The sequence below is a fragment of the Acanthochromis polyacanthus genome, chromosome 12 (genome assembly GCF_021347895.1).
Source record: "Acanthochromis polyacanthus isolate Apoly-LR-REF ecotype Palm Island chromosome 12, KAUST_Apoly_ChrSc, whole genome shotgun sequence".
Taxonomy (NCBI): Eukaryota; Metazoa; Chordata; class Actinopteri; family Pomacentridae; genus Acanthochromis; species Acanthochromis polyacanthus.
In genome coordinates, this window is record NC_067124.1 from 35,705,704 (window position 1) to 35,728,629 (window position 22,926).

Here is a 22,926-nt window from a genome sequence, read left to right on the forward strand (position 1 = left end):
CAGTGAGCACTTCTCCTTTGCTGAGATAATCCATCCCACCTCACCAGTGTGCCATATCAAGATGCTGATTAGACCCTGATGAGGACGAGCATGCAGATGAGCTTCCCTGAGACGCTTTCTTACAGTTTGTGCAGAAATTCTTTGGTTATGCAAACCCATTGTTTCAGCAGCTGTCCGAGTGGCTGGTCTCAGACCATCTTAGAGCTGAACATGCTGGATGTGGAGGTCCTGGGCTGCTGTGGTTACACGTGGTCTGCGGTTGTGAGGCAGGTTAGATGTACTGCCAAATTCTCTGAAACGCCTTTGGAGACGGCTTATGGTAGAGAAATGAACATTCAATACACCAGCAACAGCTCTGGTTGACATTTCTGCTGTCAGCATGCCAATTGTACGCTCCCTCAAATCTTGCCACATCTGTGGCATTGTGCTGTGATAAAACTGCACCTTTCAGAGTGGCCTTTTATTGTGGGCAGTCTAAGGCACACCTGTGCACTAATCATGGTGTCTAATCAGCATCTTGATATGGCACACCTGTGAGGTGGGATGGATTATCTCAGCAAAGGAGAAGTGCTCACTATCACAGATTTAGACAGATTTGTGAACAATATTTGAGAGAAATGGTGATATTGTGTATGTGGAAAAAGTTTTGGATCTTGGAGGTCATCTCATAAAAAATGGGAGCAAAAACAAAAGTGCTGCGTTTATATTTTTGTTGAGTGCATATTGCAATAAATCATGAAAAAAGGGTCAAAAAAAATAGAAGTTGAATTTCTGGAAACAACGATTGTCTGCGTATTATCAATATTTTTTATTATATTTTTAATTTTTCAGATTATTTCTACACTTGTCTGCTCTCTGCTCTTTCTACATGGCCTGTTACCAAAAAGTCCCTGAATTTTTGTCACATCACTGTTGGTCACAGCTGAGTTACTACTGCTTTGTTAGTTGCAATGGAGAGTGCAGATTTTTTTTGTTTTTTTACAGATGCTTGTTCACGCAAAAGGGTTTATTTTTGTCAAAATTTTAAATGTGACATGTATGTTAAAGCGATCATAATGAAATATCATGTTTTTAATTCTAGATTTGGTTCATTTTTCTAATAAAACGGTATGGAACAAATACATAGTTCATGGACTGACAAAACTGAAAATCTGATTATTCTTCCTATTTTTGAAATTAATAAAAATTGGTGTCATTTTGTGGACTATTAAAAAGAGAACGTGCCTTTTTTGGTTTGGGAGTTCAGAGGGTTAATCTTCACATTATTTTCTTGGTTAACTGAATAGTTGTTCAGCCTTTAAAATGTCAAAAAATGGCTAAAACTGTTGATAGTGTTTCCCAGTGCCTATGATGACATGTTTTATTTTGCACAGACGTAGGTAACTTTATTAATCCCCAGAGGGAAATGAAATTATTACCGCAGCATGGACGTTCAATAAACGGGGACACAATAAGACAGCACAGAATATTAGAGAATAAAATGAAGGTAAAATACAGAAAAAATGTGAAGATAAATGTATATATACTATAATATAGAGAGACGCGTATAAATAGCACAAGGATGTTCAATTTACTTTTCATAGAGGTGGAGGAACAAAATATATTGACATTATAAAGAAGCTGTACGAATTCTCACCAGTTTTTCTTAAAAATTACTCAAACTGATTAATTAATGGAGAAAATATGATATCTAATCAATTATTTGTTGTAGTTTTAGTCTGAAGAATCTTTGTGTGCTTCCTCACCGACATCAGTTATGTGGCATTTAAGATTTCTGTTCTCTTTTTAGGTGCAAGAACAAGTTGTACCCCGATAATCTCCCTCGCACCAGCGTGGTGATTGTATTTCATAATGAGGCCTGGAGCACTCTGCTGCGAACCGTCCACTCCGTCATCGACCGATCTCCGCACACACTGCTGGAGGAGATTGTCCTGGTGGACGACGCCAGCGAGAGAGGTATAACTCACACACACACACACACACTCACACACACACACACACACACACACACACACACACACACACACACACACACACACTGCAGATAATTCCTTCAGTGCTTCTTGTTTGAGGCTTAGCCTATTTTTTTTTTTTTTCAAGAGATGCTGTATGATTTTGCTGGATTGTATATGTGTGTGTGTGTGTGTGTGTGTGTGTGTGTGTGTGTGTGCAAAGGGTGTGAGTGTGTCTGGTGCCCAACAGCCAGCCAGCCAGCGTATGCATGTATATGGGCTGTGTGTGCCACTCCACCCAATGCAATGCTGTTAATCCCTGTTTGGGGGAGATTAGGCCCTTAATTCGCCAGCCGCAGGGATTACACTCTGTTATTACCCTCAATCCCCCCCCCCCCCTCCCAGCAGCACCACACACTCTTCACCCTGTGGGACCGCAGGTTGGATGCTGCAGGGGGGGGGGGGGGCTGTGGAGTCGGCAGACGTGCTCAGGCACAAAAACACAAGCGCTACTTACCTTTGATGTCTGCTGCTGCTGCTGCTGCTGGGAGGAGCTTGTAATCCAGCTTTTGTCGTGTGTGTGTTTCTAATTTGTGCGTCAGATTTCCTAAAGCGGCCGCTGGAGCAGTACGTCAGACGGCTGGAGGTCCCGGTCCGGGTGGTGAGGATGGAGCAGCGGTCCGGACTCATTCGTGCTCGCCTCAAGGGAGCGTCCATCTCCACCGGCCAGGTGTGTGTTTATACGTGGCGCCCGCTGACCTTTTCTCCATATGCTGTCGGTGCTGCTGCATTTGTTTAATGTTTTCCCCTCGGTGTTTGCAGGTCATAACCTTTCTGGACGCTCATTGTGAATGCACAACAGGTTGGCTGGAGCCGCTGCTCGCCCGCATCAAACAAGACAAGTAAGACACACATACACGAAACATGCGCACATCATTGACAGGCTTTATAAAAAATACTCAATAAGCTATTGTTGAGCCTGTGGGGGGCTCACCCTTGTGTTTATCTGATGCTTAATTACTCATTCTGTTTACTGCTTCCTGTAAGCAGGTAGTCGCACAGACACCATCAACACAATGTAATGAGGGATTGAGTGATGGCTGATGGGAAGTCGTGCCACGCTCCATTGTTTAAATGTATTTGGTTGTGAAGGTGCCACACCTTGCAGATGAGCACTTACTTGTGATTCATGACCACCTGAGGCTACGAACAGCAGGCTGATGCACCGTTTGCATGCGTTTGTGCTTCCTGTAGGAAAACGGTGGTGTGCCCAATTATCGACGTTATCAGCGACGATACGTTTGAGTACATGGCGGGATCTGACATGACGTACGGAGGCTTCAACTGGAAACTCAACTTCCGCTGGTATCCTGTGCCTCAGAGAGAGATGGACCGACGCAAAGGAGACCGTACGCTGCCAGTGAGGTAGGAGAAACGGCAGCATGGACCTTGAAACTCTCCTAGATTGTGTGACTTTCTAGGAAATTAATAAAAATTGCCCTAATTTTTTTTAGCTCAGAACACAACAAAGATGGTTCATTTCTCCAGGACTCCTCTCCTAAACAGGCTGTTTCAGTGTCTGTAGCTTTAAATACACCTGAACTGCTGCTGTCCCCGCCCCCTTCAGGAAGAAGACTATCTCTGCCTCTGTGATTGACAGCGCATAGCAAAACAGTTCACGTGCGGCAGCTAGCAACACATAGTGAGACTTATGTGTACAGCACCCGCACAGCTAGGCAGCACTTCTTGTCATTTTGTTACAGGGGGGTAAAAGCTTATGATTGTCTGTTTTGGAGCTGAGCCCAGCATGCAGTGATGGTGCCTCTGCTAACGGTGTCAAGAGGAAGTGTTTTGGTGGAAGCATGCATGGAGATGAGCACTGTCAATAAAGTAGATAATTCATGAAAAGAACCAAGCAAACTTATTGCATGATCCAGATCCTTGGCAAAACTTGACATTTTCAAGATGTAGGTTGTTGCTTCTGGGTAGTTGTTGCTTTCTTCCGTTGTTTAGCGAAGAGGATTTTGAAAAATTGCATAAAATGTGCAGAGGCAATGGCAGTTTATATCTGGAGTCTATAGCATGGAATCTGACAGCACTTTCTGTCACTTCTAGTTTCTCTCTGAGCGATCACTTTAGATGTTTGTCAGATGACGTTGCGGATATAAAATCTGTAATTTAGTGGTGCAGAGCAGCAGATTGTTGGTGAATATTGATTACAATGTAGTCTTCTCCGGCTGTGTTTCAGTCAGTATTTCATACTTGTTCTGTTTTCTGACCACAAAAACCAGAAAATACATACACAAGAACTGCTGTATTGTGAATTTGGTTGTATTAAAATGCATTGTATGTGAGCACAGACAGCAGGAGAGAAGCTAACGGATAAAAACAGCAGCTGAGTTTACACTGCACCTTGTTTATTGGTGTCAAATTAAAGTTTTACCCATCCTTGAATGTCACTCAGTGTTGCAGTTTCCAGAGAACTCGCTATCACTAAGGATTTTCTTATTGTTGTGGTGACACTGCCATCAAAAATATCAGTTCCTCAGATTCTAGGTCAGCATGAAGACTCTTGTGTTCCCTCTTTCAGCCAACAGCAGAACATTTGGTGTGTTTTTGCTCATAGCTCAGACATTTTAAAGTCAGCAGAAACAGCTCTAGAAAGTAGACAAACCTGGAGAACTGAGAGCTCATTTTGAATAGTTCACCTAGTTTTCTAGTTTCTACTGAGAAACTGAATAAAATTCTTACTGGCTTGGAGGCCACCTAGTTAAGGGAAAGCTAGAGTAGTAGCAGTAGTAAGCCTCTTCATAGTCTTACAGCCTTTAGTTTACATTTCCAAGCCTTTGAGAACAAGCAAAACACAATAAAAACAGATTTTTGTCGTTAAGTTTGTGCATCCCTGCCGGTTCCATTGAGCTTTCTGTTGGGTCAAAAGAAAAAAGAATTTCCCAAATGAGACAGAAAGGAGTAATATCAGTCCTAAAATCATACACACATGATCACACACACACCAACCCCGTCAGCCAGCTGTGTATAAAAACACATCCTGTGAGCTTCAGCAGTGCTGTTCACAATTTGATGTGCACAGAGTAATTATATTCTACCATTCAATTTGTCACAGTTAGTCACAAAATGTTCCCAGGGCAAAAATCGTGGAAGAATACAGTGAACTTTTCCTCTGCGGATGAAGTGGAGATGTTTATGTAAGGGTCTGTTATTCTGCTTGTTGTACACTTTCTCATGGCACAGACCTTGGAACTGAAATCCTGAGCTTATTGCTGCCTGTCTATCATCTCTTCTTCCTGCTCTTGTTTCTAAGCGTGCTCGACGCCAATATTCAAGGTCACGCACATAATATATCTTGCGTAACACCCCGCGCCCCTGTTTTTGGTTGTTTTTCACGGATCAGCTTGACAAATTTTTCCTAAGGGTGTCTTGTAAGTGGCCTAAAAACAAAAATGGGTTGTAGTGTCAGGGCAGGAAATTACTTTACACATTAATTTACATAAACCCCGTTCTGTCATGAAGCTGTTACACATGATTGGGAAGATGGAAACGCTGTTGCACTTACGGTTAGGCCCGGAATTATTCATACCCATGACAAATTAGGATTTTTGTTGCATTTTTATTCGTCCAATGAGTTTCTTCTGGCTGGAAATTACATAAACAAGTGATAAAGACAATAAGACGTTGTGTTGGAGATGGTAGTGACACATCGGACTAGTTTTTCTGCAGACTGCCTCATGTTTTCCTCCACAATCTGAGTGTTTATACTCCTTTCATGATGCCGTTTACTGAAAAACAGCCCTGAAGCATCACATTCCCACCGTCATGTTAGACCATGGGGATGCTGTTCTTGGCCTTGACTGCTGTGATCGAGCACAGAAGTGATGAGCAGCAGCTTTCTTCTGTGTCCAGCTGAGCTTTAGTGTGTCTGTTTTGGAGAAGTGGAGTCCTCCTTGGTCTGATCCATGGAGACCAGCCTTGTTGTCGGTCTGCTGGAGTGTCTGATGGACATGTTGCTACCAGAAGTGCTCACATTCATCAGGATGCTCTTGGTGCTGATCTTTGGATTCTTCTTGTCCTCTACCATTCTTCCAGTGCAGAGCTCACGTCTGTCTTCTAGCAGCCCTTTGACATGTTTCAGTGTGGAACTCCTTGGACTTTTTCATCAGACTTCAAACTGTGGACACTGGACCTTGAAAACACTCTGATATGACTTTATAGCCTTTAAACGTCTTGTGAGCAGCAACAATGTGGAACTGGAGACCCTCACTGAGATCTTTGGTTTCTTGTAACTGATAGAGAACTCCTGCATCAGCTGTTCTCAGTTTATAGTGTATTAGAGCACTGTAGCACATCGCAGAACAACGAGGACAGTTGGGAATCATATAGAAGCTGCTTCTTCTCAAATATTTGCAACTATTTTATGAGATGGAATTTTTACACTTTTTAAAAAAACAACAAATTGTAAACATTTATGTCATGAGCATAAATTTTTACTGTATTGTCTGAAAATGCTGCAAATTCAACGGTTACGAATATAATTTGTAAAGTTTTTTTTTAAAAAACAAATATTTCAACTTTATTATCAACATTTGTCCCTTTGTTGCTCGGGTTTTGTCACTTGTTTCTGTTATTTCCAGCCAAAAGAAACCTGTTAGTCAAATAAAAATTGACTATAAATCTGGATTTGTGATTGCTATGAATAATCTCATATTTAACTATGTAGAATATGTCATTAAGAAATAACCTTAGCGTGATGTGATTTCAACTTTTTTTATGCACATTCAATTACTGAAATCTTTGCTAATATGTCTGCCTGGTAAATTGCACTTTAAGCTGCAGGTGTTTCTCTTTTGTCCTCTGAGGAAACATTGACGCCACAATAGGAAACCTCAGCAGCTGAGCTGCTTATTACAGGCTCATCCGCCCTGTAATTTAGACTAATGTGCAAAAGTCTGGACTCACTTGAAAAGATTCTCTCTACTTACATTGGATGGGGAAAAACAACAAACAGTAAAGGTCCAATAAAGACTAGAAAACCCCTCTGAACGTATTAAATTGCTCTGCGTCAATTAGATGCTGCGAGTCCTTTGTTGGTGTTTAATGCCACAGTGTTTGTGCCTGTTGCAGTGTTATGATATGCCTAAGCAATAAACACTGCTATTATGTATGTAAGAGACAGTCTCTGTTTGGATAATGGCTTTAATTAGAATCAAATGTTTGCCATAAAATTAGTGGCTTTGGGTTTGTTTTACTGTGATGTGTTTGAGTCTCGTAAAAACCGAGATTTAATTGAAAGCCGAGGAGTTTAGAGAACTCTGATGTTTACAGTAAAAAGAAAAGCACACTTATATTCTCAGTGTCCCTGTCTTTGTTTTACACGTATTATCTCTGACTGTTAAACAACATTTGTGTGTTGTTGAACAAGCAAGTATTTGTTTTTTTTCCCCCTCCGTTCTTGTTGCTTATTATTTCGCACTCGCTATAAACAAACTCTCGCCCTGCGTGCTCTCAGGACGCGTTTGCCTGTTTGTATGCAAGGTATTGTGCTTTGGTAAGTGAACTTGGATGTTGAACGAAAGCAAGAAACAGGCAGAAGGGAAAACAAGTGTTCTCTACAAAGGAGGAAGCCTGTGAAAAAGGGGAAGAGCACTGAGGCCGTTAAGCACTGACACGACCATCACAACAAGTGAGCAGAAGAAAATAGAATGAAAAAACAGGAAAACTGCAAAGAACGGAGGGTGAGAGCGGTGAAATATAAAACCTGATGGGATCTGTAGATACCGAGTGACCTTTAGAAAGCCGGCCATCAGTGAATTAAGCGGCAGTACCCGGCCTCAATCTTAACCCTACAAACTCCAAGCAACTTTTTGGGCTTCTGTCACATTTTTTACTTGCTGTCAACTCGTTTTTCACTGCAGGATAAAGCCCTGTACAGAAACAGCACAACCATGGCTGGAAGTAGAGAGAAATGTCTTCCATACGGCAGGCCATAGATCCTAAAAAATAAAAGTAGGAATTTCTTTTGAGCATTAATTTCACAAGACTGAAAACCCTGGAATCAACGTGTACATCATGTGCTCACAGGTTTTAGTAACAGCGGAAAAAATGGTGGCTCTACTTACTGTAGATATTTTACTACTTATAATTTTAAAACCACTGTAAACTAGAATTTTTCCACACTACTCTGCACATCAGCTATAGACGATGTTTCACCATGCTGAATGTATTTTCCAAAAACTTGCTCCTCCGTTTCCCATTTTTAAGCCATGTTATACTTGTTTTATTGATAAGGAATGGTTTATTTGGCTTTCAGTCTCTTATTTTTTGCAATGCTTGTCTTTGCTCTGCTCTATGTAAACACAGCCTGTAATTAAAATTAGAAGCTGCAGATGTTTTTTTTTGCCGCATTTAAAAAAAAATAGGGCATGTAAAATATAGTGAAAATGATCAAATATCACAATTTTAAGCTTATTTTTTGTCTTGGAATTGTACGTCTTGCATGACACTTCCTGTACAACCATAACTAGAAGTAAGTAGGGCAGAAAAATTACAATTACGATCACATGAATCGTGAAGAAAGGAGAAAAAAACAGTTTCTAACTTCTACGAACTCTGTATTTTTTTTAACATTTCTGTGCACATCAACTCCAGCAAAAGATGTTTCACCATGCTGAATGTATCTTCCAACAACTTGCTGAACAGCTTCCTCTTTACATTTGTTTTGAGCGTTGCTGCATTTATTTAACTGATCACGCATTTTAAATTTACTCTAATTTGTCGCCTCTGCATTTCAGCTGAAAAATTCTTGAATTTTTATTACTTCTCCGTTTGTCACAAAAGAGTCATTCATGGCTCTCAGTTATGCCGAGGAGGGCAGGAATTTTTTTGTTTTCCTCAGAATCTGTTTGGCAAATTTTAAGAGAGACATGTCGAATACAGTTATTTTAATGAAACACCACAACTTTAAACTTGGATTAGGTTAATTTTCCCAGTGGATTACTTCAAGGACCGTTGTGAAATCTGTCGTTACGGCTTCTTGCTTTGAAAAATAGTATAATTTTGGGCAATTTTTAAAACTAAACATGCTTTTAGAAGCTGTAGGGTCCAGCGATTTAATTTCCTCTGCTCTCCCTTTGCAGGACTCCCACCATGGCAGGCGGCTTGTTCTCCATAGACAGGGATTATTTTCAGAAGATCGGCACGTATGACGCAGGCATGGACATCTGGGGTGGAGAGAACCTGGAAATCTCTTTCAGAGTGAGTGAACACCGCCAGCTGACATGACTGTATTCTTCCATGCACTGGCAGGCATTCAGGAGTTTCTGCTCGGGTTCACAAACGCACACAGATGTTGCACTTTGGAGGTTGACTTCTCTGACTAAGTTGTTGACTCGACTGATACTTTGTCAGGCGTCGTCCTCGCTGGCTTTCAATCAAAGTAATTTAGGCTGTCACAACACAGACAGGACTGGTCTGCTTCATCCATCACGCTAGTCGGACAGCCTTTGATCGCTCAGTGTCCAGACCTTGCTGTGTGTTTATTCCACGAGGTTTACCGTATGCTGGCGTTGACGAGGCTTGTTCTCCACAGATCTGGCAGTGTGGCGGGACTCTAGAGATCGTCACGTGCTCCCATGTGGGCCACGTGTTCAGAAAGGCGACGCCCTACACGTTTCCCGGCGGAACGGGGCAGATCATCAACAAAAACAACCGACGGCTGGCAGAAGTCTGGATGGATGAATTTAAAAACTTCTTCTATATCATCTCTCCTGGTGAGTTGTGTGTGTGTGTCTGCGAATATATGTGTGTTTGCGCGCGTGTTCATGCAGGTTAATAGGGGCTTCGTAGCGTGAAATTACTCGCCGCCTCCCCGTGCTGCGCTGTTGGATCACCACTGCAATATCACACTGTCGCCGGGTTAATGGCGAGATCACACCTGCCACAGAGATTAACCTCCACACATGAGCACATACATGCAAAGTTGCTCGAACACACACATACATACACACAAACACAAGCTGGCAATGGAGAGACAACCTAAAGTAAAGTAAAACTCCCTAATTGAAAAGTATTTTTAGATGCGAAGCGGCTCTTAGAACTCTTTAGTAACGCTAACTTTCAGCCGCAGTGCTGCCAATCCAGTATCTAATCAGTTTTATAATATAATAGAAGGTGCAAAAAAGCTCAAACTGTGTCCATAGAGAATACAAAGTGTACCAGATCTAAACGTTGCTGTTGAACTAGTCTGCTCGTGCAGCGATACTCTGCTCCCAGAGCTCCTGCAACATCTGTGAGGCTGTTATGTAAGCACGCTCAACACCATGTAAACCGTGTTAACCCTTTAAAGCGCACTTAATAAAATGCTTTGACAATTCAAGAGTGTTATTGGAGGACATACAATTTTTTTTACTTTTGTGACATTTTTCTAAATATTTAATTTTCATGCTGAAGTTGAAGGTCAGTGAGGTTACCATATATGGTTCTTTGCCCGTTGGTGGTTTTTAAAAAAAAGACTCCCAAGAAATGCATAAATCATCACTAAGCACAACTACTCAACCATAAAATGTTTGAGTTTCGTCATCTGATCACGCTTAGTTTTGACGTTTCGACCACAAATACGGAAGAGGACCGAGCCGCAAGTTCGTCTTTTTTCCAACTTTGGAGTAAAGAGAAAGTTTGATACGTTCCCGGCCTCTGCTGGTTGGTCAAATGCCACGACATAGTGTGCTGTAACATAATGATCTTCACTGATTGGCTGGGTGAAAACCACATGCTTCTCGAACTCACTGAGAGGTGGGAGCAGGCAGGTTGAGTCCTCTATGTAAAGAGCCGGGTCCAGCTCAAGGTTTCTTCCCATTAAAAGGGAGTTTTTTTTCTTACCACTGTAGCCTCTGGGCTTGCTCTGGGGGTTCAGGCATATGGGTTCTGTAAAGCATCTTGAGACAGTTTGACCTGTAATTATAAATAAAATTGAATTGAATTACCAGATATGATCAGCTGAAACCCTACAGCTTGAATTTCATTTCATGGAGGAGGAAGAAGTCACGGGGAGATAAATCTGGTGAGCAGGACGGATGGACAGCGACGGTTGTGTTCTTGGCCAAAAATCGTCGAGCTGTGACCGGGCACAGAACGTATTGGAACCCTTACATGCTACTACGCTACAGTTCAGATTGTTTGTGGTAAATTTCAGCATGCTACAGTAGAATTCTGCCTTAACATTTCAACTTTGGGGGTAGAAAATCACAGTGCACACCCATGTGAAAATTCAAGAAGTAGAAAGACCATGTTTCTTGCTCTCCTTGTCTGATTTTGGAAACTGTGGCATGAATAGGATGTGGGAATCAGATTTTAGAACAACCAAGGATAAGATTGGAAAACCTAACATGTCAACACTAAATAATCCTGTGGAAACCCACCAGAAGCCCATGGAGCCCATATGAGGCGTTTGAACCGGAAGTGCATGCCCTCTCTTCGTCTGCACTCATGAGCTGAAACCAAGGTCACCCTGAGCAAAGTAACCTGGCAATAGCCAGATTGATAATTGTGTAGTACTTGATAGTACTCCACAATATCAATCTGGGACCGCTCCATGTAAATCCGTTCGGAGGAAAGAGGCACGGATTGGACAATGCAACAGTATGTCCCGCCTCTGACAGGTTTGTTTTTAGCCAATCGCGGGATCTTCACAACGAGCGGAGCCAATTGGTAGATTAAACTCTTACCAAAACCCGTAGGTAAAAAAGCACAAACATCTTTACCATCCAGAAATGCGCAAACCGCCTCTCGTTGTTCTTACTTCAAAGAAGCAATAGGAGATTCAGCTAAAACTGACTTAATAGCAGCATCTACACGATCGTTGTCCTCCATTGCCATGTTTGTTTTGATCTACTGGCGCTTGGTGTCGTCTTCACACCCGGATGTCCCGCCCCACACACGAACACTGCTGCGTGATTGGCCCGTGCCAACTTGGTGCTGTACGAAAAGTGAAGGCGGGAGCGGAGCAAGATGGTTTCTTGAGAGATTTGTGAACTCACAAATATCGCGAGAAATCAACTTGCTGGCAAGGTTATGAGCAAAGCAGAAACGATGTCAACCTAGCAGAAATAAAAAAAAGAGGAGCTGGTTTAACTGTTGATATGATTACATCCTGATTGGGTCTTAAGACGATGGGTTGTGGCTTTCCAGAACGGAACAGGAGTTTTATGCTGTACAAACTGCTGTTTCTCCTCTTATCACCCTAATGCGATGTTTACGCTTTGTTCCAGTTTCACCTCCATGGATAAATCACAAATGTGCACCTACCAGTAATCACAAAAAAACATCTAAAACGGCTCCTTTTTTATAAATATTGTGACGTGACCGTGACACGCTTCCTGCACACGTCAAACAAACAGCCTCTGAACTACTTGTTCACCGTTTTGTTTAACATACAGGCTGGATTAAAATGAGACGCTCCTCTGCAGCGGTCTGACAAACATCAGCTAATATTTAGAGGCCCTAATTAGATCAGTTCTCCTGCACAGTGCTGGGATCAGCAGGTTTGCTGCTGCTATTGTAGTTGTGCTGACTGGTCAGAATGTGATGGTATTTGTGGTTTTAACGTGTGATTATACCAACATGACAAAAGTTGTGTGAAGGTGGTCTTTCAAAAGACGCGTTGATGCAGCGTTTCTTCATTAAAGCAGCTGTAGTAAAGACAGTTTGTCTCATACACAGTTTATTCTGTGACATGAGTTTATGAGCTTAATTTAAGAACAATAAACTGCTTTACTTCAGTAAGTTGAGCATCTGTGCTGTTGAAAATCTTAACCATAAAACCATCAACATAATGTACTGCTACAACACACAGTTAGCTGCTTGAACTAGGTGTAAGTGGATTCTGTAAGTAACATTATGCCTCGTGTAATCTGATCTCTGTGGTGGTGTCAGGTCACAAGACCTCCTCATAAATGTAGACATGTGTTCCCAGCTTTGAAGAGTGACGGACTGTGTGAGCCCATCAGGACTCAGACTCTTAACTCAGGTTTGACACAGAATGACAAGAAATTTAACTCTTAAAGCTAAACAGAAGAACTTTGCATTCAGATTTATGTTTCTACTTGTTAGCTGAGTTGCTTTTGAAGTATTATTACAGTGAGATGTTGCACATATCAAGTAAAATTACCTAACTTGGCTTTTCCAACAATTCTAGGTAGTAATTTTGAATTTATATCAAATTTAATTGTAGTTACAACCTGCATAGAGCTCTGCGTCCATCTACACACAAATTTCTCTCTAGATGTGAACACTTAAAGGGGAACTTCGGTTTTTTTCAACCTGGGGTCTGTTTTCATATGTCATTTTATGCATGTGAGTGATGGAGAAGTGAATTTTTGACATAGCTCCAGTATTTAGCCAGGCAGGCAGCTTAGCAGCTCAGCTAGCAGCTCAGCTAGCGAAAAGTATGGGGCAACTTGCCCCCCCGTGTCAAAGTCTGTCCTAACGTGCTTTTGCCCCACACTGACCGGCTCAGATAGTCTCAATGAGTGTCCCACAACATACGAGAGATGAGAAGTGAACGAAAACCTCCACATTACCTGGCGATCGCTCTTTGTTGTGGTCTGTATCCAAATCTCGCCAAGTAATGTGGAGGTTTTCATTCACTTCTCATCTCTCGTATGTTGTGGGACACTCGTTGAGACTATCCGAGCCGGTCAGTGTGGGGAAAAAAGCACGTTAGGGCGGACTTTGACACGGGGGGGGGGCAAGTTGCCCCATACTTTTCGCTAGCTGAGCTGCTAAGCTGCCTGCCTGGCTAAATACTGGAGCTATGTTGAAAATTCATTTCTCCATCACTCACATGTATGAAATGACAAATGGAAACAGACCCCAGGTAGAAAAAAACCGAAGTTCCCCTTTAAGTAAGAAAATGTCATTTATTTACATTAAGCACTTTTTATGACACTTATCCAGGTTGTTTTCTACTGACTAGATCCTTGCTTGTTATATCTACTCTCAGATGTATGTCGCTTTGGATAAAATATTAACATTAAATGGAACTGTAGAATTGTACTAAGCACATTTTCCCTATTTTCTGAGTCACACAGTATCCCAGCACCATGGTTTTGTTATTCACGGATTCCAGACAATCTCCTGTACATTATTATGAAACCATATCTCTCCTGATGGCATTTTATGTTTTTTTCCCTTGGTATTCAGGCTAATATATAAAATCTGCAACTATTGTCATGTCAGATGATGGAAGCTCTGGTTAGCTCAGGTTGTTCTGAACAAAACAAGATACAGCATGTGAGGCTACTTCTTTTAATAACCATGATACCAGCTTAAAAGCAAAGGTAAGGTGGTAGGGTGGGGGGGAGTTGATGTTATAAAGACATGTAATTCTCTTTGAATATAATTTTACAACTGTCAAGATGTATATCATGCTGAAAATTAATAAAGAAAGTTGGATTAAAAGCAAAGGTAGTGAAATTATCTTGAAAATAGCCTCAAGCTCATAGTGTTAAAAACCAAACCAGAAAGAAGAGATGGAGCCTGACATGAACAAAGCGAACACTTAGTGCTGAGCGTTTAGAACATATTGAGGGAACAGACAGCATTACTGGCAATGAGGAAGTGGATTATCTGCAGGACTGGCCTGGCTTTACTGGAACTTTTAGTCGTGGATTCAAGCCTGCCTTCTGTAAAGCAGCATGCGGCGCTTTGTCTGACAATTTGATGCTCAATAAATAGCTTTATGTTGGAGTAGCTCCTGAGCTTCACTGAAGGATTCTTCAAGTACTCGACCATTAGCCAAGCGAGTCCTGCAGCGCTGTGGTTTCAGTCTCTGCATCAGATCAATGTGCGGTTCTGCTCAGTCTTGACATCTTTAATAAATAAAGCTTAAATGGAAAATGAATTTAACAGCTTCTCGACGAACGCGGGGCTGTGTGAAGGCAGGCGGTGTGTCACAGTGACTAACCTGTTGTGCGTTTGTGTGTCCAGGTGTGACCAAGGTGGACTACGGTGACATCACGTCTCGCACTGGCCTGAGACAAAAGCTTCAATGTAAACCCTTCAGCTGGTACTTGGAGAACGTCTACCCCGACTCACAGATCCCCAGGCACTACTACTCCCTGGGAGAGGTGTGCTCACTCCCATATCACACTATTATTCACTGAATCTATCCAGCCGCTTTCAGACATTCACTTCTTTCTGTTGATCCGACAGAAACTGAACGTGTCGGTGCTCATTTTCAGACATTAAATGTTACAAGATCGGACGTTTCCATATCACTTTCACCACAGCACAAGTCCGAACTGCAGGCAACCGTACTTTGAGTTGTGTGAAGTGATTTAGGGAGAACTTTTGCCGTATTATAGCACCAATATTTGCTGCTTCTGAGGCAGTTTTGGTCACTGACAGTCACTGCTGCTTCTCCAACAAAACATTTACCCGACATCTTTTGAAGATGCAGATTTGACACAATAGATGATATAAAAAGCTTTCAAAATGCAACACAGTTACAGATTAAGCCAGAGATTTCTACCCTTTGTGTCTTTTCAAGGTTCTTTGCATCTCCTTGCTCTCATCTATTAGGCTAAAATAGTAAAATCTACTGCTCTGAAAACAGACACTAGAAGCTTAGATTAAAGATTCTCACCAATAATTAATGTAATCTTGGATGTTTTTTACCCCTGCAATACATTTGCAGGATCTGATGTTTGTTGCTTCCTGCTGTTTAGGACTATTTCCTCTAAGTTTATGAAATGTCCCCGTTCCTTTCCTATGATCTAGGAAAGGAAAGGAACAAGTTACACTATCTTTCTTGTGGGGAGTATGTCTAAATGAAGCCGTGAGGAGCTGTAATGGAGATCTGAATTAATTATCAGGAGCTGAAGTGAGCTGGCACATCCAGAATGACAGTTTAGTTTGTTGCTTCCAGTTGTTTCATACTATTTCCTCTGTTAATCGAACACCAGCAGCATTTGACAGCAGTAGGATCCACGAGTGTCTACAAAGAAAGAAGATTGCAACAGGAAGTTATGAACTAACCCTGACGTGGGGACAGGATGCAGGTCACACTATTTTTATTCATTGAGTTTATGTCACAGTGAAGCTGTGAGGAATGTTAAGGTAAAAGTAACCAAATGACAGAACTTTAACAGACTGATAAAGCCAGCAATGTTCCTAAGTCTGAAAAGGGCTTCTGTACCAAAAGTTGTGTGTTACGATCCAACCTCTAGGGGTTGGCTGGACGCAACAGAATAACCAGATGTTATTGGTTTAGGTTAAGGGATTTATTGCTTAGTGGCAAAAGGAACATAAAAGTGACAATGAACACAAAACTGGTGAGTGTTGCTAAATCAAAGAACGGAATAAAACAAAACGAAGGCTAACAGAGTTCCCAAATTATCTAAACCCAAAACTAAACAACTGAACTCCCTAGCCAAACACAACTTACTTCTTCACACTGCGAATTGGAGCCTCAGTCTCCACTGAGACTTAGGGCTCCACACCAAATCCACAGCCGCCCACAGAAGGTCGAATCTGTCTGTAGCACCCACCACAAGGGCTTACAAACCGAAGGACCACACAGAACAACAATACACAGAGGCACCAGGGTGGACTGGTCATAAATACTAGCCACCCCGACTAGTAACTTGGTGGCAGTTATATAGTCTGCAGGTGTGGTGCTGGCTGCATCTGGTTGGATAGAGGCAGACGGGAGCTGGAGGGGTGGCCCGATCAGGAAGGTCTGAAGGCGAACAGGGCTGCAGTGCAGGTCGTCATCTCCATAGCCATTAGGTGGAATGGCTGACAGCTGGTGTTGAAGAGTCTCGGGGACAGCCACAGCTGAACCCACACTTGTAATTTTCCCCACACAACAGGCCCTAAAAAGACACCACCTCAGAAATCAAACGGCACACCAATACTGGTGGCCGTAACATTGTGCTTTTGTGTTCAGGTAGTGGTATTGCTAAATATGTTTTCTGCGTTTTTTGGCTCAGATTCGCAACGTGGAGACCAACCAGTGCCTGGACAACATGGCCCGCAAGGAGAACGAGAAGGTCGGCATCTTCAACTGCCACGGCATGGGTGGCAACCAGGTAACAGAGTGTAAAAAAAAACGACATTAAAGGAAATAACTACTGAAACAAAAGAAGAATTCAGGTACATGTACAGTCCAGTAAGAGTGTGATCATTCCTGGTAGCAGTCCTGAAACAGAAGTACAAGAAAAGAAGTTCAGGAGGAGAAAGATGGAAAATATTTGTTTTAAAATCTACAATCTCTCTGCAGGTTTTCTCCTACACGGCCAACAAAGAGATCAGGACGGACGACTTGTGTCTAGACGTGTCCAAACTTAACGGACCCGTCATGATGCTCAAGTGCCATCACCTCAAAGGCAACCAGCTCTGGGAGTACGATCCTGTGGTGAGTGGAAGAAACGATGAGAATATGCATGTTGAGCTGCAGTGATCACTTGATTTATTCCCTGTTTAGTTATTTATGAGCTATTTTGTTCATCAAAAGTGGTTGGAGTGTGTTTCTCTCTGATTCCACCTTCCTCAATGTGAGTATTTTTGGGTTTCATTACTGTGACATTATGAAGGCTCATTATTTTTGTTTTAATGTGGAATTTCATATATTCCAATAGAAAACTGAATATTGTTAAGCTTATGAAATTAAAACATTAAAAATTTCAATGAATTGTGCACAAAAGGATACAAGTTTGTCAGTTTTCAACCAAAAAACTTAAATTTGTTAACTTTCTTGACCGCACAAAGCTTCTGACTCTTTGTTTCTGTCACATTTTTCCTCACTGTGGACCCATTTTTCACTCCAATATAAAGTCCTGCTCTTCCATAAAAACAGCACAACCATGACTAGCAGTAAAGAGAATTCAGAAATGTCTTTTGTGTCATATGACAAAGTTATAATGCCACATATCATTAAAAATAAATTGGAGTTTCGTCAATTATTCATTTCACAGCGATTTCACATGCTGTAGATATTTTATCTACATTTTATAGAACCTGTGCAAACTTCTTTCAAAGCCTCAGCACATCAACTGTAGAAAGATGTTTGGCCATGCTGAATGTATCCTCCATAGTTCAACGAATCTTTCAGAATATTGAAAATCAAACCATTTCTTCTGTTTTAACAGTTTGTTCTCTGATAAGTGGGTGCAGTTTTGACGTTTTGTTAAAGATGCCTTTCAAAGCTGCTCAGGCTCCACAGGGTTAAATATTCCAAAGATGTCCTCACATGATTTGCAACTTCTAATTTCTCCGTCTTTCTTTTTGCAAGCTTTAATTGTGAGGCTCAGTGTAGCTTTGGCTCGCAGCGTTAGGTATGCTGTGGTTGAGTTGGGCAATATGTCAGTTTGGATATATCACCCCGAAACTGCAGACTATAAATAATCAGCTAACGGAAACGACAGCCAGTTTTGAAGCGTGTGTTGTCACGCTTGGTTTGTGTTGGGAATTCATGGGGCTTACTTCTTTACTGTTCACTTTATATTTTAGGATGCATATTCAGAGCCATGCTCACTGTAAAAGGAAAATGGTCAGCGTCTTTTTGTAAGAGGAAATAACGTGCTATCTTAAAATAAAAAAAACTAATATTTCACTAGAAACCGTCAAAACGTAAATCATTGTTGGGTTTTCAAGTTTCAACATATCATGTGAGATTTACAGTTTTCAGAAGAAAAAACGAAGATTAATATTGTGACATTTCATCAAATCACCTCATCGGTAGTCTTATTTAAGCATTTGCAAAACGTTAACAGCTCCACATTCTGCAAAAAAATAATAATTCTGCACTCTTCAACAAAATGAAGAAACATGCAAAATGCTGCATGGCTGAAAAACAGTAAACAGAGGAACAAGTTGTTGGAAGATGCTTTCAGCGCGGTGAGACGTCTTTCTACAGTTGATGTGCAGAATAAAAGGAAAAATGCGGTTTGTAGAGGTTATAAAAAAGGACATATTAAATATTTATATTATCTAGAATCACCTTTTTCTGTTTTTTCTATATTTGTAAAATAATTACTTTAAGAAATTCATCTTTACGTTTCAGTTTTGTGACTGTTCATGGCATTATAACTGTGTCATGATGCACATAGGAAATATTTAAGTTCTCTCTTCTTCTAGTCATAGTTGTGCTGTTTCCGTAGAGGTGCAGGATTTTATATTGCAGTAAAAAACATGAGCCCACAGTGAGTAAAAATGTAACAGGAGCAGCAAATATATGACTTACTGTCGCTTTTGGGTTGCCAGGTTTGTCAGCAGTTGCACACAGCTGCTTGTGTAGGTGTCACTGCCACTTTAAGACCCAGTTATGTCTGCTCTTACTCTTCATTTGGACGTTTTAAACAATATCTAATGTGCACACTTGCAATGCTCACACTGTCAAATTGAAATGTCAATATGGCAGGAGCCAAACAGCCGGCCACAAACTGCCTGGGGTTGAGAGGGTTGAATAAATATTTATTTACTTGCTCCTGTAAAGCCAAACAAACCAGTTTGCATCCCATTTCTCACCGACACACGCTTTGTTTGTTTGTGTCTCCCGGCGGTGCAGAAGCTGACTCTGGTCCACGTCAACAGCAACCAGTGTCTGGACAAGGCCAGCGAGGAGGACAGCCAGGTGCCCAGCGTCAGAGACTGTTCGCACTCGAGATCCCAACAGTGGCTGCTGCGCAACGTCACACTACCGGAGGTCTTCTGACCACACTCTGCACACTCACAAACGCACACACTCACACACACAGCGGCCCACAGCGAGCAGTCGGGGGGACGTTTTGTTGAGCGGCGGCGGGACAAAGCGAAAGACTTCCCACGAGGGGATTGGGGAAACGAGGAGGACGGACTGGACGGTACTACCTCTGTCAGAAAGCAGAGGGAGGAGCGAGTTCGAGCCTCCTCGGACGAGAGGAAAGACTCCCTCTGCGAGACCACGGCTCTTGTTTCACTTTTGTTTGTCTTTTTAAAAGGAGATTTTAACCCGCGGAGAGTGACTCGAACACGAGACCGGCTTCCCCTCAACTCATCACTTTAACGTTTACTGACTTGCCTCTTCTGAAAGAGTGTGTGCACTTATTTGTGTGTGTGTGTGTACTCCTGAGATGAATGTATGCTTTGAGAAAAAGGGGGCTCGATTCCTTTTGTTGATTTCTTCTTCTTCTTCTTTTTTTTTATTTAATTTTTGTAAAGGGTTTTGAAAATGAAGAAGGATGCATGTGTGAGCGTGTGAGCCCCTCCTACAGTCTTGCAGCAGTGTTTGTCTCCCTCTGGTGTTGCTCCTTAGCATTTCATCTGACAGACTGAAGCCTCCACGCTGAGGAAATATCCAAGAGACAGCACACTTAAAACAAAAAAAACACGAAAAAAACGGACCCGACGTCTGCCATCAGCAGAGATCTAGAGATAGAGAAATACGATGTTTGTGATATCTTGAGATTTCTATGTCCAGTTTTTACATGGCTTGTCTGTTTCTACTGTTTCAGTAACCCTAGTCTGTCTGTCTGTTGTCTTTAAAAAGAAGTTTAACATGAAGCTAACTCACACACATGCATACAAACACGCATATATAAACTGATGTTCACTGCCTGATGTAGTGTTCAACCGTAGGGAGCTCTCCCATAAGGCACTACACATGCTCTATACATATAGGAAAAAAAGGTCGCCCTCTGGCCTGCTACTTAAATCCATTTTGTCATATCTTCTTCTCAATGACCTCTTTAAGAAAAATACACTCCAAGGGCTTCTTTCCTCCAGTGGAGTGTGTGGATGTATGAGTGGGTGTGAACGCGTCAATCAGTCGTCCATCAGCTCCCTACAGCAAGCAGAGTCCTGGGTCATTGCATAGAAAATCAAACCAAACCCCCTTCAAAATCTGCTGATATTATATGTGCAACAACTTAAGTAGATTTGTTGAAGACGTGCAAAGTTTTACCTTCATTCTGCAAATATTTTCCAAGTTACAGCCCCTTCAAGCACATTGAGGTCGTTGGAAATGTCATGCTATTTAAACTTTTCTGTTTTTCTTCATGCAGATAACTCAAACTTATAATACCACAGGAGAAATCATGACTAAAAGATGGCTGTGGTATCAAAATGTAGTTAAAAATGAGACCTTTCATTTGTTTTAACTTGTTTTGAATCGTCCCACGCGGTGAAACGTTCTTGGAAAGTTTATCCAAAATGCGCTTTTTCCACCTTTTTTCCCAGTGAATTAACAAAAAAAACCATTCAGAGCTCTATCGCTTGTTTCTACAACTCCATGATGTTAAACTGATGCAGCTTTGCTCTTGAAATTGTTTGGAATTTTAATAATTATGATTAACTGTTAATTAATTTCAATTGGTAATTTAACAGATTAAGAATAGATTAGCTGAATGAGGGATGAGGAAAGTGTTTAATGCTGTTGTTTTGGAAGGCAGAGTGCATTGTGGGGGTCTAGCTTGCAAGGGGCACCATGACAGAGACTTCTGTGGCGATTAATGACTTCCAGCCAGAGCTCCTTTTTTTAAATAAGTGCTTCTATGAATGAGAGGCTAATATAACCAATGTGCTTTTCATTTGTCTGTGTTTTAAGGACATTCAGTATTAATCTATTATTGATAATGCAGATTAAATCATTTTTTTATTAACATCCCGAGACGCTGTGTTTACCGTCAGTTATGGAAGAAATCACGCTGAACAAAAAACAGCTTTTGTCTTTAGATTATAAAACCTGAAGTGGGGGTGGAGTTGATTTAGTTGCATTTTCTAGCAGAGCTGAAATGTGCTTTTTTTGTGTATTTATGAAGTTATGAGGGCTCAAAAAAGTAACACAAACTCAAAAACCAACATTTTTGAGGCACCTCTATGTACTTAGAAACTGTAACTGTAAAAACTAATCATAGGATGAAGGTAAAATTTTGCATGGGTTTGTTAAATCTGCCAAAATTATTGTACGTAAAAAATCAGCCGAATCTGAGGCGCTCAGATTTGATTTTACATGGAATGACCCTCTTCGCCCGACAGCCTGTAGCATAGAGCGGCTGCACATCCCTGCTTTCTCCTTTAGCAGCTGTTGTTTTCTACACAGAGCCGAGGGTCCGCACTCTCCTGTGGACATATCTACAGTAGGGAAGGATATCATAGTAGCATCGCTGAGGTGTTTTTATTTAGGACAACTAATCAGGGACCGAATATTAACCGTAGAGAGCCAAACGGAGCGAAAGGGTCGAACTGTGGATTTACAGAGAGCACAGCAGCAGCAGCAGATGACATATCTTAATCCAGAACTACATATCTCACTTGTACAAGCTCACCGGCAGTATTTCACTATTCATATCTTGGCGAGAGATCGACAGACGGCTGTCGTCCTCATTTCAACCACCATGCTTTCCTTCTTTTTGTATCACTCCTGTCGCTGCGAGTCAGGGCACGAGGCTTCAGAAACATTTTGTCTTCCTCCAGTGGAGGGAGGGTTTACACATAGGACACGTCATTGGTTCATCTTCGTGGTGGACGTGGTAGTGAGAGGACTTTTCATGTCTGAGCGAGTGACTGGTGAAGGTGTGAGCGTTTTTTTGTTTGTTTTTTTATTGTGAGACAAAGGGAGTGTATTGCTTGTTCTGGGTTTATTTTGTTGTTTTGTTTGGGGTTTTTTTTTTTTTGGGGGGGGGGGGGGAGGTGGGCGACGGGGCTTGAAAGTAACTGACATGTCCAGGCTTCCACACTGAGCTGATCCAAATGTAGAAAATAAAGGTGAAAAAGTTTACAGAACTATTCCAGGAGAGTGGTGATTTCTGCATGAACTTGACATTTTCTTTTATTAACTCTGTAGCAAGACGTTCTTTATGATTTTAGCTTGTTTATTTTATGATGTGCTGACATTTGAACATTTAAAATACCACTGAACAAAGATGTTAGCGCACCAAGCAAATGTTCTTATCTAAATCGGAGAAAAAGTTCAATTTTAAAC

The 22,926-nt window shown here is 41.5% G+C and overlaps 1 protein-coding gene across 1 annotated transcript in view; it reads left to right on the forward strand.

The window, feature by feature from the left end:
* The window catches only part of galnt1 (UDP-N-acetyl-alpha-D-galactosamine:polypeptide N-acetylgalactosaminyltransferase 1), a 73,116-nt gene extending 50,386 nt beyond the window's left edge, over positions 1–22,730 (forward strand). The window contains exons 5-14 of the mRNA XM_022192984.2: positions 1,790–1,956; positions 2,555–2,682; positions 2,775–2,854; positions 3,207–3,377; positions 9,104–9,221; positions 9,556–9,736; positions 14,952–15,091; positions 16,958–17,056; positions 17,248–17,382; positions 19,534–22,730. Coding sequence (XP_022048676.1) covers positions 1,790–1,956; positions 2,555–2,682; positions 2,775–2,854; positions 3,207–3,377; positions 9,104–9,221; positions 9,556–9,736; positions 14,952–15,091; positions 16,958–17,056; positions 17,248–17,382; positions 19,534–19,680 — 1,366 coding nt within the window. The 3' untranslated portion in view covers positions 19,681–22,730. The remainder of the gene's footprint in view (positions 1–1,789; positions 1,957–2,554; positions 2,683–2,774; positions 2,855–3,206; positions 3,378–9,103; positions 9,222–9,555; positions 9,737–14,951; positions 15,092–16,957; positions 17,057–17,247; positions 17,383–19,533) is intronic.
* The last annotated feature ends 196 nt before the right edge of the window (positions 22,731–22,926 follow it).